The sequence below is a fragment of the Argentina anserina genome, chromosome 3, assembly GCF_933775445.1.
Source record: "Argentina anserina chromosome 3, drPotAnse1.1, whole genome shotgun sequence".
In the NCBI taxonomy this organism is placed as follows: domain Eukaryota; kingdom Viridiplantae; phylum Streptophyta; class Magnoliopsida; order Rosales; family Rosaceae; genus Argentina; species Argentina anserina.
Genome location: NC_065874.1, coordinates 14,020,073 through 14,033,788, shown reverse-complemented (window position 1 = coordinate 14,033,788; position 13,716 = coordinate 14,020,073). Strand labels below are relative to the sequence as shown.

At 35.8% G+C, this 13,716-nt stretch overlaps 1 protein-coding gene across 1 annotated transcript; it reads left to right on the top strand.

Annotated features, from left to right (window-relative positions):
• The first annotated feature begins 8,492 nt into the window (after positions 1-8,492).
• Positions 8,493-11,218, top strand: LOC126787112 (aluminum-activated malate transporter 2-like). Its single transcript, XM_050513044.1, has 6 exons — positions 8,493-8,878; positions 9,567-9,710; positions 9,810-10,082; positions 10,191-10,306; positions 10,522-10,665; positions 10,754-11,218. The coding sequence occupies exons 1-6, from the start codon at positions 8,578-8,580 to the stop codon at positions 11,216-11,218; spliced, it is 1,443 nt and encodes a 480-aa protein (XP_050369001.1). The 5' UTR covers positions 8,493-8,577.
• The last annotated feature ends 2,498 nt before the right edge of the window (positions 11,219-13,716 follow it).

The window sequence follows — 13,716 nt, the reverse complement described above, 5'->3', positions numbered from 1 at the left end:
CAGAGAACAACATAATTCTCTCAATTGATCGCATAAACGCGAGCGTGTGTTAATGGATTGATCTCCCATGATTGATGATGTATTCGCATATGCTCTTATTCCGTTGTAAAGTATCAACGATGAGCAACTTGACTGAAGTTGAAAGAATTAATACAGGCTGAACTATACTTGTTATGTTAGTCATTGTTCGTAACTGTAATGAGAAAGATGAAGTCATGCGATTTGTATGACTTATGGCGCAAAGATTGTATTATGATCCTAGTATTGACTACGATGAGTTATATTCTCTCGTTATGGACATAATTGTTTTCTGCTACTTGATCAGTAGTAGTGTCCATGAAAACTGATTTGTAGCATATGATAGTGGTCATAGCATATATGTAAAGGGATCTTGACACAGATACAAAAGTGTCAGAATGACCTTAATTGCTTGATTAAATGCTTCCAGACTACAGAGAGCTTATGCAGTCAGATTGCGACGTTCGAGTGAACGTAATACAATCAGTTGCAAGAACTTATACCCATATGTGTCCATATGAAAGCCAATTTTGGATTTTCTATTCTGTGTAAGTTAAGACTTAAGATGATGAAGAGTTTCAATGAATTATAGATTCATATATGTAAATGTTGTTGGGATACTATTACTTTCATTATGATGTGATTAACTATGCGCCTATGCATTGTCATTGGACTTGAATTGTTCCATTAACATGGGTATAGTTCTACATTTAGTGAATCAATACATTCCTCCCCACACTAACGCCGTCAATAGCTCATACACACTAGCGTACGCGTTAGTATTTTTGTTGATAATGGTAGCGTAGATGATACGTATGATTCTGTCTCGGACCAAAATCAGTCATTCATTGGTCCATTCTCTCATTCAATTGTGAAAGACACATTGAATGTGACAAATCAGAAATTGTCAAGTTTTGTAGGTTAACTTCAATGAGACCTAGAAGATAGCTCACTCAATCAAATATGATGAATTTAGTACCGTTGGAAAGGTCTATGTGTCTACTTTCTAGATATACGCATTTGTTCATAGCTATCGTATTGAGTGAATTATGACCATTTTAGCAAAATATGACAGTTCTGTCAGGGAATTTGCAAGTCAGTCAACTTCGACAGAGCATTGTGAACTGCTCTGGTCGAATTAGGTTGTGAAATTTATGTCACTGCAAAGCTATGAGTGTCTATTTTCCAGAACAGTTTATGGTTCACTCATACCTATTATGACGAAGAGGTTATGGCCGTTTAAATGAGTGAATGTCATTCTACCCGAGAATCTGATTTTCATTGTAAACTCTTGTTTTGAGTTGTTATGCGATCTTGTTTCCTAAGATCTAAATTTAGCTAAGTCTAGCTCGTATGATCTAAGGATATATGTCTAGATTAATGATTAATCATTAGCCCAAGACTACGTTTGAGAAGCATGTAATGAACGTTGTATACATTGTTCTTTATACTCCATGATTATGGCACTAATCAGGGAGAGTTATTTCATAGACTTCAGGAGGAGTCTACGTCATATGATGCTATCAAATGTACATGGTGCGTTGTGCTCTTTTTCCCTTCGTTCAAGCTTTTATTTTTCACGCAAGAGGTTTTTATTTTGCTTAACAAGGTTTTTACCGGGGCAACGTTATGTGCACTATGCAACCTAGGCATGCGACAGAATGGAGAGTGTTCCGGGAGAATTATTATTCTACCCTTGTGTGTGTGTGTGTGTGTGTGTGTCTTAGCCTATTTAGGTTTCCTTATTGGAGTAAATTATGATTTATGTAATAGATATAAATCCTTAATTGATTGGGATACTCCGTATGTAATGCCTATATATATGTCTCATTATCAATTAATAAAGAGTTCGGTTATGTTTCATTCCGTTGTTATTACTCTCGTTCCATTATCCTGCAACAACCTCTTCATTATTTTAATTACAATATTTCACAAATATCATCAAAGTAGTGATAAAAAAATTATAGTTTTGACATATGTTTTTATAGGAATATGTAAACTTCATGTGAATATATAAGCGGCCTTCTTATAGGAAAAGCCTATATATATGTAGCCTTCTTGGCTGCGGAGATCCACACTAATGGTTTTGGTGGTGGATTTCCATTGTTCAATCAAATTTCTTCATCTCTACCATCTAATATCTAGTAATATTATGTAGAACATTTATGCAAAGTTTTAGCCGATTTGGTAATCGTTAAGACCCTTAAAATTGTGTTTTTCTGTTAAAACATGAACGGTTCGTATTTGACAAAATTCAGTCAGTCTATTTTTTTAAAAAAAATTAAGGGTCTTAACGATCACCAAATTGACTGAAAATTTGCATAACATATCTATACAATATTATCTAAATACTAGACAATAGAGATGATGAAATTCAATCAAAATGTAGTGTAAAGATGGAAATTCGCACCAAAACTTCCGCACCTAAGAAAAATCATTATATATATATATATATTTTTTTTTTTTTTAGGGCTCATCAACGGGCCGGGCCGAGCCCGGTCCTGCCCATGAGTGACGGGTCCGGGCCGGGCCTTAATAAATTTAAATAAGTGGCGGGCCGGGTATTTTCAAAAATACGAAGATCCAAGCCCGCCCACCTAAGGCGGGCCTTGCGGGCTTTTGCGGGCCGGGCCTTATGGGCTTGTATTAAAAAAACAATATAATACTCTAATTTAAGGGTTTGAAACAATAAAAGAATTGCTAGAAAACATTCTAAAACAAAAGTCACAAATAAATTCTAATTTTGAAATATTATCGATCGACACCAATAGATGTGATCGATATATATATTTAGGGACCGTGTAAAAATTTCATCCAATTCGGACCTCGTTTAACCGTCGGAATTTTCAGTCAACAAAAAAAAGAGGCGTTTTCACATAATAAAATCTCATTGACCGGGGTTTTGCCAAATAAATTTCTTCAGTTCGACCGCGCACGATAGGTAACAAAAATTAGATAATTTCAAATATATAAACAAATTTCCACATTCGCATCTTGGTAATTGGTCCCCCCTTAGGGCATACCTGTTGTTTTTGCTTTACCGGAAATTTCGACGGTTAAACGAGGTCCGAATTGCATGAAATTTTAAAATGATCATTAAATATATATATTGATCACATCAGATGGTGTCGATCGATTCCGAGAAGTTTCCTTCATATAGTCGCTTCATAATGTGATAGTTTTATTATAAACCTAAAATAAAATTATAAAACATTAGTGGACACTTCGGCGATCGACAACTCAAATTCAAAATATGGTCAATCGACACCAGTAGATGTGATCGGTATATATATTTAGGGAACCAGTAAAAATTTCGTCCGTTTTGGACATGGTTTGACCGTTCGTACGAACGGTCAACTAAAAAATAGGCGTTTTGACATATTTAAACCTCATTGACCGGGGCTTTGCCAAATAGATTTCTTCAGTTCGACCGCGCACGATAGGTAACAAAAATTAGGTGATTTCAAATATGTAAACAAATTTCCACATTCGCATCTTGGTAATTGGTCCCCCCCCTTAGGGCATATAAGTGTTGTTTTTGGTTTACCGGAAATTCCGACGGTTAAACGAGGTCCGAATTGCATGAAATTTTAAAATGATCATTAAATATATATATTGATCACATAGGATGGTGTCGATCGATTCCGAGAACTTTCCTTCATATAGTCGCTTCATAATGTGATAGTTTTATTATAAACCTAATATAAGGTTAGAATACATTAGTGGACACTTCGGCGATCAACAACTCAAATTCAAAATATGGTCGATCGACACCAGTAGATGTGATCGGTATATATATTTGGGGAACCCATAAAAATTTCGTCCGTTTTGGACATGGTTTGACCGTTCGTACGAACGGTCAACTAAAAAAGAAGCGTTTTAATATATTTAAACCTCATTGACCGGGGCTTTGCCTACTAGATTTATTCAGTTTGACCGCGCACGATAGGTAACAAAAATTAGATGATTTCAAATATGTAAACAAATTTCCACATTCGCATCTTATTAATTGGTCCCCCCTTAGGGCATATTAGTGTTGTTTTTGGTTTACCGGAAATTCCGACGGTTAAACGAGGTCCGAATTGCATGAAATTTTAAAATGATCATTAAATATATATATTGATCACATCGGATGGTGTCGATCGATTCTGAGAAGTTTCCTTCATATAGTTGTTTCATAATGTGATAGTTTTATTATAAACCTAATATAAGGTTATAATACATTAGTGGACACTTCGGCGATCAACAACTCAAATTCAAAATATGGTCGATCGTCATCAGTAGGTGTGATCGGTATATATATTTAGGGAACCCTTAAAAATTTCGTCCGTTTTGGACATGGTTTGACCGTTCGTACGAACGGTCAACCAAAAAAGAGGTGTTTTGACATATTTAAACCTCATTGACTGGGGTTTCGCCAACTAGATTTCTTCAGTTCGACCGCGCACGATAGGTAAAAAAAATTAGGTGATTTCAAATATGTAAACAAATTTCCACATTCGCATCTTGGTAATTGGTCCCCCCTTAGGGCATATTAGTGTTGTTTTTGGTTTACCGGAAATTCCGACGGTTAAACGAGGTCCGAATTGCATGAAATTTTAAAATGATCATTAAATATATATATTTATCACATCGGATGGTGACGATCAATTCCGAGAAGTTTCTTTCATATAGTCGCTTCATAATGTGATAGTTTTATTATAAACCTAATATAAGGTTATAATACATTAGTGGACACTTCGGCGATCGACAACTTAAATTCGAAATATGGTCGATCGACACCAGTAGATGTGATCGGTATATATATTTAGGGAACCCGTAAAAATTTCGTCCGTTTTGGACATGGTTTGACCGTTCGTACGAACGGTCAACTAAAAAAGAGGCGTTTTGACATATTTAAACCTCATTGACTGGGGCTTTACCAACTAGATTTCTTCAATTCGACCGGGCACGATAGGTAACAAAAATTAGGTGATTTCAAATATGTAAACAAATTTCCACATTCGCATCTTGGTAATTGGTCCCCCCTTAGGGCATATTAGTGTTGTTTTTGGTTTACCGGAAATTCCGACGGTTAAACGAGATCCGAATTGCATGAAATTTTAAAATGATCATTAAATATATATATTTATCACATCGGATGGTGTAGATCGATTCCGAGAAGTTTCCTTCATATAGTCGCTTTATAATGTAATAGTTTTATTATAAACCTAATATAAAAGGGTATGATACATTAGTTGACGCTTCGGCGATCAATAACTATAGTTTAAAATATGGTCGATCGGCACCAGTAGATGTGATCGGTATATATATTTAGGGAACCCGTAAAAATTTCGTCCATTTTAGATATTGTTTGACCGTTCGTACCTACGGTTAACAAAGAAAAAGACGTTTTGACATATTAAAATCCTCTTTGACCGGGGTTTTGCCAAATTGGTTTCCTTGTTGCGACCACACACAATCGGTGACAAAAATTAGGTGATTTCAGATATGCAAACGACTTTTGGTGTTCGCATTTTGGTAATGGGTCTTCCCTTATGACATATTAGTGTTGTTTTCGGTATATCGGAAATTCTGACGGTCAAATGAGTTCTGAATTGGATGAAATTTTTACAGGGTCACTAAATATATATACCGATCATATCTATTGGTGTCGATCGATCCCAAGAAGTTTCCTTAATATAGTTGCTTCATAATGCAATAGTTTTATTCTAAACCTAATAAAATATGTATGTATAATATTTTATTATTTGGCGGGCCGGGCCTCACCGGCCTTGCGGGCTTTTGACGGGCCGGGCCGGGTTTCACACCTATAATTTAAGCTCGGTCCTCTACCCACGGAAGCGGGCTTTGGCGGGTTTTCTAACTGGTCGGGCCGTATAAAAGCCCGTCAGGCTTGCGGGCCTACGCGGGCTTTTCGGATCCGCGGGCTAAATGATGAGGCCTAATTTATTTATGGGTATCGTACCAAGTTTCCTTCGCCACACTCCTTGTAACAAATTGTTGTCTTCTTTCAATGGCCGGCACATGCAAAGGTTGAAGAGGAACCTTCTTCCTTGTTTTGAGTCTTTTGACACTCCTAAACGAATATTCCGGTGCTGCTCTTTGTCCTCAACAGTTGATGGCCAGGCTCTGATAGTCAACTTATCTCGTCTATCTGTCAGATTTGAAAGCCATGACTAGGTGACGTGGGTTGCAATTAATAAATGTACACGTACTTATCTGTTATAAGTAAGGTTCTAATTTGATAACTGAGCTTCCCTATGTGGTTGACTATTCCACCGCATTATCCGTACTGTTTGCTTGCATGTGCGGCATATTCCTTTATTCATCACTAAGATCCGTCTCTCCCGCTCTCTCTCTCTCCCTCTCTCTCCCTCTCATCTTCTACTACCTTACTTCTCTTCCTTTCAGCTCTCCAGAAATTAAGTTGATTAAAGTCATTAAACGGTTTTACTTTGTCGAAGACTTTCGGAAGGCTAGTGCTACTAACAGTAAGCGAAGTTTGAACGAAAGACCTGCCTTTGCAAATCTGAAACGTGGAGTTGGAGGGGTGCGACGTACTTTAAAGCATCTTTGGTTTTCTTATAAGGACATCATCTCTAAACAATGTGAACTTATGGCATCGGGTCAATCTTCCCAATTCCAATTGTTCTGCACTTGGAAAGAAGTCCATTTTTAAAATTTGGTTTAATACTTAACATTTCAAACAATGATTTCATAATTAGGGTCGGTTGGCAACTTGGCATTAGGTAATTTAATTATATTTATTTACTTGTAGCATGAATTCTTTAATTTACAACTGCAAGTGGTGGTCGAATCAATGAAGAGTAGATGCATGCATGTGATTTAGATGTGTTTTCCCAAAGTTTAATTAGCTTTGTAGACTTTGTTGGTTATGTATGTATATTAGATTACATGAACAAATGTGATTGGATGGGTTTCGTCAAGTACTCTTTCTTATTGATATTTTGTATTTTGCAACATTGTTTTGGTTGAAAATGACTATAGTGCGCTGTTGTATGGTATACAACAACAACATTCATCAAACATTCACACCAACATTTCACGTGCATCAGTCTCTTCCCCTTTTATTTACTGTCTGATCTTGCTGTATGACATACACACGTTGTATAACAAACGAACCCGAAAATGACCGCGACCGCAAAATATACATTGTGCATGGTAGGTAACTAGAGTTGCTATCACTCTCAATGGGGACTGTGTTGTTGCCGTCAACAAACGTCAAGCTACGTCCGCAATTATTATAGTCAATGAAATTTAAGTACGGGTAAATATCATAGCAGATGATAATAACAGACCTTTTTTTTTGGTTAAGATAATAACAGACCTAAAGGCACACTAGCGGTATTGTATCATCCAGCCATTATCGATCGGTACCACTCTACCACCGGTATTTTACAATGCAAACTTGGCATTTTACGACGAATTCAGTTGCTTTATGGGTATATGTTGCGCCATTGGAATGATGGGATGATTATTTATGTTGTTGTGGTGCGGGGAAACTCCGGCTCTAGGTACGTGTTCCATCGGTATATGCCTACAAAGTTGTTATCCGATCCATAGTTCCGTTTTTTTCTCCAAACCAAAAGTATACACGTCGTGTATACCATATAGTCAGACTCAGGGTGTAGAGTTAATATTACAGAAACTTATAATCAAGGGGTTTACCGAATTTAGGAACAAAATTTATCGTTTTAGTGTTTTTTTTTTGTTGTTGAAATAATTCATCGTTTTAGTTGATCCAAAGATCCCAATAACTATCGCACTCTTTGCACATTTCTAAAGACTCATTTTCTTCCTCTCTTTTTTTTAGCATGAATCCTTTTCTTCCCTTGAGACCACTTCCAACAGAATTTAATCGTCTTCAATAATTTCTCAAGTTCATTTCTACACAACAGGAGCTTTCTAATTCATTTTGTGATCCCACTCCTTATACGAATAAGAAAAAAGAGGACCGTACTGAAATATAAAAAGTTCACTGAAAAGAATTTTTTTTATTACAATATTGAAGGACTAGCAGAAAATTCGTTCAAAAATCTTCAATTTCATTGGGTTGGCCGAGCTGCCGTTAGGTCACCTAATTAAATATCAACATACATGGTTTAGGGTCCGCAAATGAAAAATTTTGATAGTTTGGGTTAAAAATGAAAAAAGAACATTATTCAGGAGCATATTGAAATTTAATTTCGTCATTTGATAACCGAAGTTGCATGTTGTATGATAGTTTGACTATCCTAGTTTATGGTACGTTACCGTACGAATCAGCCCCCACTTTTAATTAGATTGCATGTGCGGCGATTCCATTTTGTTACGTCTCTGTTTTCTTTAAATAAAAATAAAACAACCTCTCTTTCCTCCCCTGGATCATGCAGCTCTTCCCGTCACCTCTATATATTGGAAAATTCTCCTGCATATCGTTTTACGCACAGCAGTGACAGCACCACTTTAATTACTTGAGCTAGCTAGATCTGCTCGATCTTCTTCTTCAACTTCTTCTCTGCTCCTCCTTTGTGCTGTTTTGCTTGCTTGACAGAAATGACTTATGCAGATAATGATGGTTTGGCGAACGGTGGCTCCGGTGCAGGGCCTTTCGGCCGTGTTCTGCGGTGGATGAAGGCGGCGCCGCTGAAGTTGTGGGATAAAGTAGTGGAGGTCGCGACGAAGGCGAAGAAGCTTGGAAAGGATGATCCGAGAAGGATTGTTCATTCCGGCAAAGTAGGGTTGGCTCTCACCTTGGTTTCTCTGTTTTATTACTTTCGACCGATTCATGAAGGCTTTGGTGTCAATGCAATGTGGGCGATCCTGACCGTGGCCCTTATCTTTGAGTACACAGTTGGTAAGCACTCTGTAATGTTAGAAGGCCGCCTCATGCATAATTAAAAGGCATTTGTTCAAAGAAATTAAATGCCTATGCATGTAATAGTGTCAATCATTTAAGGTGGTTGTGCTTGAGTTGTTTGAAATAATCTAGTGATGATCATTGATAACTTAATTGATGGACTACCAAGGTCTACCTAAAATGAGGAATATATACAATAAAAAATAGTACATATAGACATTCTTGGCTGCGGAGGTCCGCACCAATAATGTTTTGTGCGGATTTTTATTTTTGCATCACTTTTAGATCGAATTTCTTTATTTCCACAGTCTAGTATCTAGATAATACTGTGTAGATCATCTCTGCAAAATTTCAGTCAAATTAGTGATCGTTAAGACCCTCAAAATTGTGTTTTTTTTTGTTAAAAACATGAACGGTTCATATTTGACATAATTCAGTCCGTCCATTTGTTTTTCGATTTTGAGGGTCTTAACGATCACCAAATCGGTTGAAATTTTGCAGAGATAATCTATTCAATATTATCTAAATCTTAGACCAAAAGTGGTGCACAAATGAAAATCCACACCAAAATCATTGGTCCGCATCTGAGAACGATTATATATATATATATATATATATATATATATATATATATGTTATATTGCGTCTCGGTACCCCTCTTATAATTTTTGTTTTCATTCCCCAGGAGGAACCCTAGAAAGGGGTTTAAATAGGATGGTGGCAACAATAATAGCTGGTCCTCTAGCTGTTGGAGCTCATCACATAACAACCCTTTGGGGAGGAGAAGTCGCGGAGCCCGTATTGATTGGATTTTTCGTCTTTGTTGTAGGTGTGTTCCATGCATGCACGTACATATACTTCTAATTAAGTGAGAGTTTGAAGCACAAGCACAAAAATTAGTGGCTAACGTGATATGTTTCTTTTGCAGCTGCAATAATGACCTTCCTGAGATTCTTCCCTTTGTTAAAGGCAAGGCATGACTACTTCCTGGTGATATTCATATTGACCTACAGCTTGGTTTCGGTATCCGGCTACCGCGACTATGAAATACTAGAGATGGCACATATAAGGATATCAACGGTTGCCGTAGGAGGCTGTACTTCTATTATGATCTGTATATTCATTTGTCCTGTGTGGATTGGAGTTGATCTTCACAATTTGGTTGCGAGCAACATAGACAAGCTTGGGAATTCTATGGAAGGTATGTATATATGCTACCATCAATTTGTTACACTACCTCATTCTTCAGCTGTATATGTTATATATGATTACGACAATCGACTAAGCACTACTTTTACGTAATTTACAGGATTTGGATCTGAATATTTTGACAGACAAGAGAATGGGTTGCCATTAAGTGATAACAAATCTTTGCTTAAGCAATATATAAGTGTTCTTACATCAAAAGGCCCTGAGGACTTTATGGTAAGTTTACGTATAAATGTAGATGAGGAATATTGAAATCTTGCATGTGTATCTTGAAAGCATTATTTCATCGAATTAAACCAATTTATTCAATTAGAAGACAAGAAGATATATTAAGAAATTCAAAAGACACTTGTGCTGAAGCTTAATTACTATCGATCATTCTGGTTAGAGGGTAGTTCACTGTGAAGCCAATAGTTGCTTTAATATTGCAGGCTAACTTGGCATGGTGGGAACCAGGTCACGGGAAGTTCAAGTTCCGCCACCCATGGAAAAAGTATTTGAATGTTGGAGCTGCAAGTAGGCAATGTGCCTATAAAATTGAGGCTCTTAATACTTACCTGAACAATGAAGTTCAGGTATATATACTAACCAAAACCTTCTTTACACCATTCTCTCACTCATATTGTTGATTTGTAAATCTAACTAGCTAGTGACAATATCCAGGCCCCTGCTGAAATTCGAGACCAAATTCAGGAACCATGCAAAAATATTTGCATTGAAACCGGGAAAGCTTTGAAGGAATTAGCTACAGCACTTCAGAAAATGACTCTATCATCATCAGCTGACCACCACATTACAGTCTCAAAAGCAGCAGCTGAGAGTCTCATGTCGTTGCTGAGAGGAGGCATATGGAAAGATGCGAATGTGATCGAAATGGTACCATCAGCTGCGGTGGCGTTGCTTCTTATTGAAGTTGTAACCAGTGTTGAGAAGATTGCTGAAGCACTTCATGAACTAGCATCCGCTGCAGATTTTAAGACTGATAAAGGACAAGTACTAGCGGAGCCAGTGGTTTCTGAAGAATCAGATCAATCACATTTTGCTATTACGATTCACAATTCAACTGAGACGTTACCAGGAAATGGTAGTTCAGATGGCATTAAGGTGCTCTCGTTAGTTAGCACTTAGCACACATGTCTTGCGTTTAGGTCATGGGAAGACTTTTCTTTTTTCTACCAGAAAAAGATCCCTCGACTCCATTCGCAAGATTACTGAGAATATAACTCTGAAATAAATTCACTTTGAAGCGACGATTTCCTAGATACTCATGTCGTAATTTTTTTTTTTAGGAAAATATTTAGGCACCACAATATAATATCAGACTCGGCGCCACAATCATATATGGCATGCAACATAATATTGTCACGTCTAATTACTGTTATAATATGTCATTTTAAATAAAAATACAATCTTATCCATGTTAAACCAAATTCTAGATTATTATAAAAATATATTTTTTTTATCCTTAATTCTTTTTCTTTACGACAATACTGTCAAAATGTAATTAATTTTTTCATATTTACAAAATTATGCTTATATACATATATATAGACGTGTGTGCAAAAAATATTTTAATAAAACTATTTCGTCCTAGGTAATTAATATATGACAGAACATGAAAACATGGTAACATACAATATTAATCTTAATTAATATATGGCCTTAATATATAATATATACATGGATAAAAATAATTTGTTACCTTACAGGTCCCATAAATCTAATAAATTGTCATAAGATAATAATCTTGTTTTCATCACTTGTAAGGTAACTTTTTGAACAAATATCCTAAAATAATTTTCCAAATAAATGTAATAAGATAACTAAATCGTCTGAAATTTAAATTTCTATTTACTAAATATGGTATCCGAATTATGTTCATGAAAATATTTTATTTTTTATCAAATTAAAATATTTCTTAATTTAATAATCATAATGAATAAAAATTAAACAATGATAAGATTGTCTTTTTATTAAAAAAGAAGAAGATATTTTATGACTATTTTAATTACTGACATGACGATATTATTTGGCATGCCACATAGGCGCCATAATATGGCACCCTAGCAGTGTTTTTTTTATTTAACAATCAAATTAATTAGAAAAAAGACCATTAATAAGACAAGCTCCAATGTGGCGCCATATTATGGCGCCCTAGCAGTGCTTTTTTTATTTAACAATCAAATTAATTAAAAAAACATTAATAAGACAAGCTACAATATATCAGCAAATTACCATTACCTAATAAGCTCAAGTTCTTTTCACCTGCGTATTAAGACCAGATTAATTTCCTATATATCTAAATACAATAGTTTATTACTCATGGTACAAGCCTGTTACAATCCCGAAATTCCAAATGATAAAACTCGAAATCAAAACCATGACAACTCTAAAACAATCTCAAATGTATTGAAATCATCTTATAGTTACAGTGTATCGAAACTGAGTTCATTGTACGACTCAGTCGATTTGATTATTACAAAAACAGTTTATAATTCAAGTATTATAACAAATGAACTGTAAAAATCCTCTCAATCCTCACCACTAGTAAATTACATAAACTTCGACAATCTTCAGAGAAAGCCCTCCAATTCTGTTAAACCACACATGCAGAATCATCTATTACACCATCGAATAAGTGCACTGGGATTGTAAACACAAATCCGGTAAGCTTTGCAGCTCGTATGAGTAAACCAATAGTATAACACACATTGCATACTAAAGAAAATACCAATGACATTTAGAAATAAATGTACTCGTAAAATATTGGACGACCTATCTGGTTGTCCATTAACATATGAAAACATAAGTACTCATGACACATTGGGCAACCCATATGTTTACCCAATTACATTTAAAATACGAGTACTCATGAGACCCATGTACTCATCTGTTACCCCTCATGCAGTACACCGACCAATAATGGGCAACCCATATGTTACCCAATATCACACAAAATATGGGTACTCATGAGACCCAAGCACCCCATCTGTTACCCCTCATGTAGTACTCCTGTAAACAGACTAGAACTCTAATTGAATCGTAAATGACACCCGACCAAGGTTCAGTTCTGATTACTGCCAACAACGTTCGAAGACCATAAAACGTTTTAACAAGACACAATGTTAAAACCGCGTACAATTTAACAATCAACACATGTTTATTGTACTACAATCAAGTGACTCTTGCTCAATAATATAAATATAGTTGCCACAGTACAAACTCATTTGAAAATAAAAACGTAACAATATATAATATAGCAACCCATATATATGTATCGTATTTCTCATTTATACACATACACAACCCACTATATTATATACATATCATAGTTCAATCTTTTTAAGAAAACGTAAGTATGAGTCACCGTCAATGGTAGACTTGTCATAGTGAGATTTACTCACCTTATTACTTGAGTGTAATTTTCACGATACCGAGAGCAATTCGCTCACTCGTTTTTTCAGTCACCTAATTGCATTAATAACGTGGTTGGAAACGATATGTAAAATCTCAGATGTCGAATCAGTACAACTGATTACTGTTCAACAAATTAAGGTTTTTACTTAATTACTGTTCACCAAATCAATGTTTGTTGCAATTACTGTTCACATAATTACTATTCACAA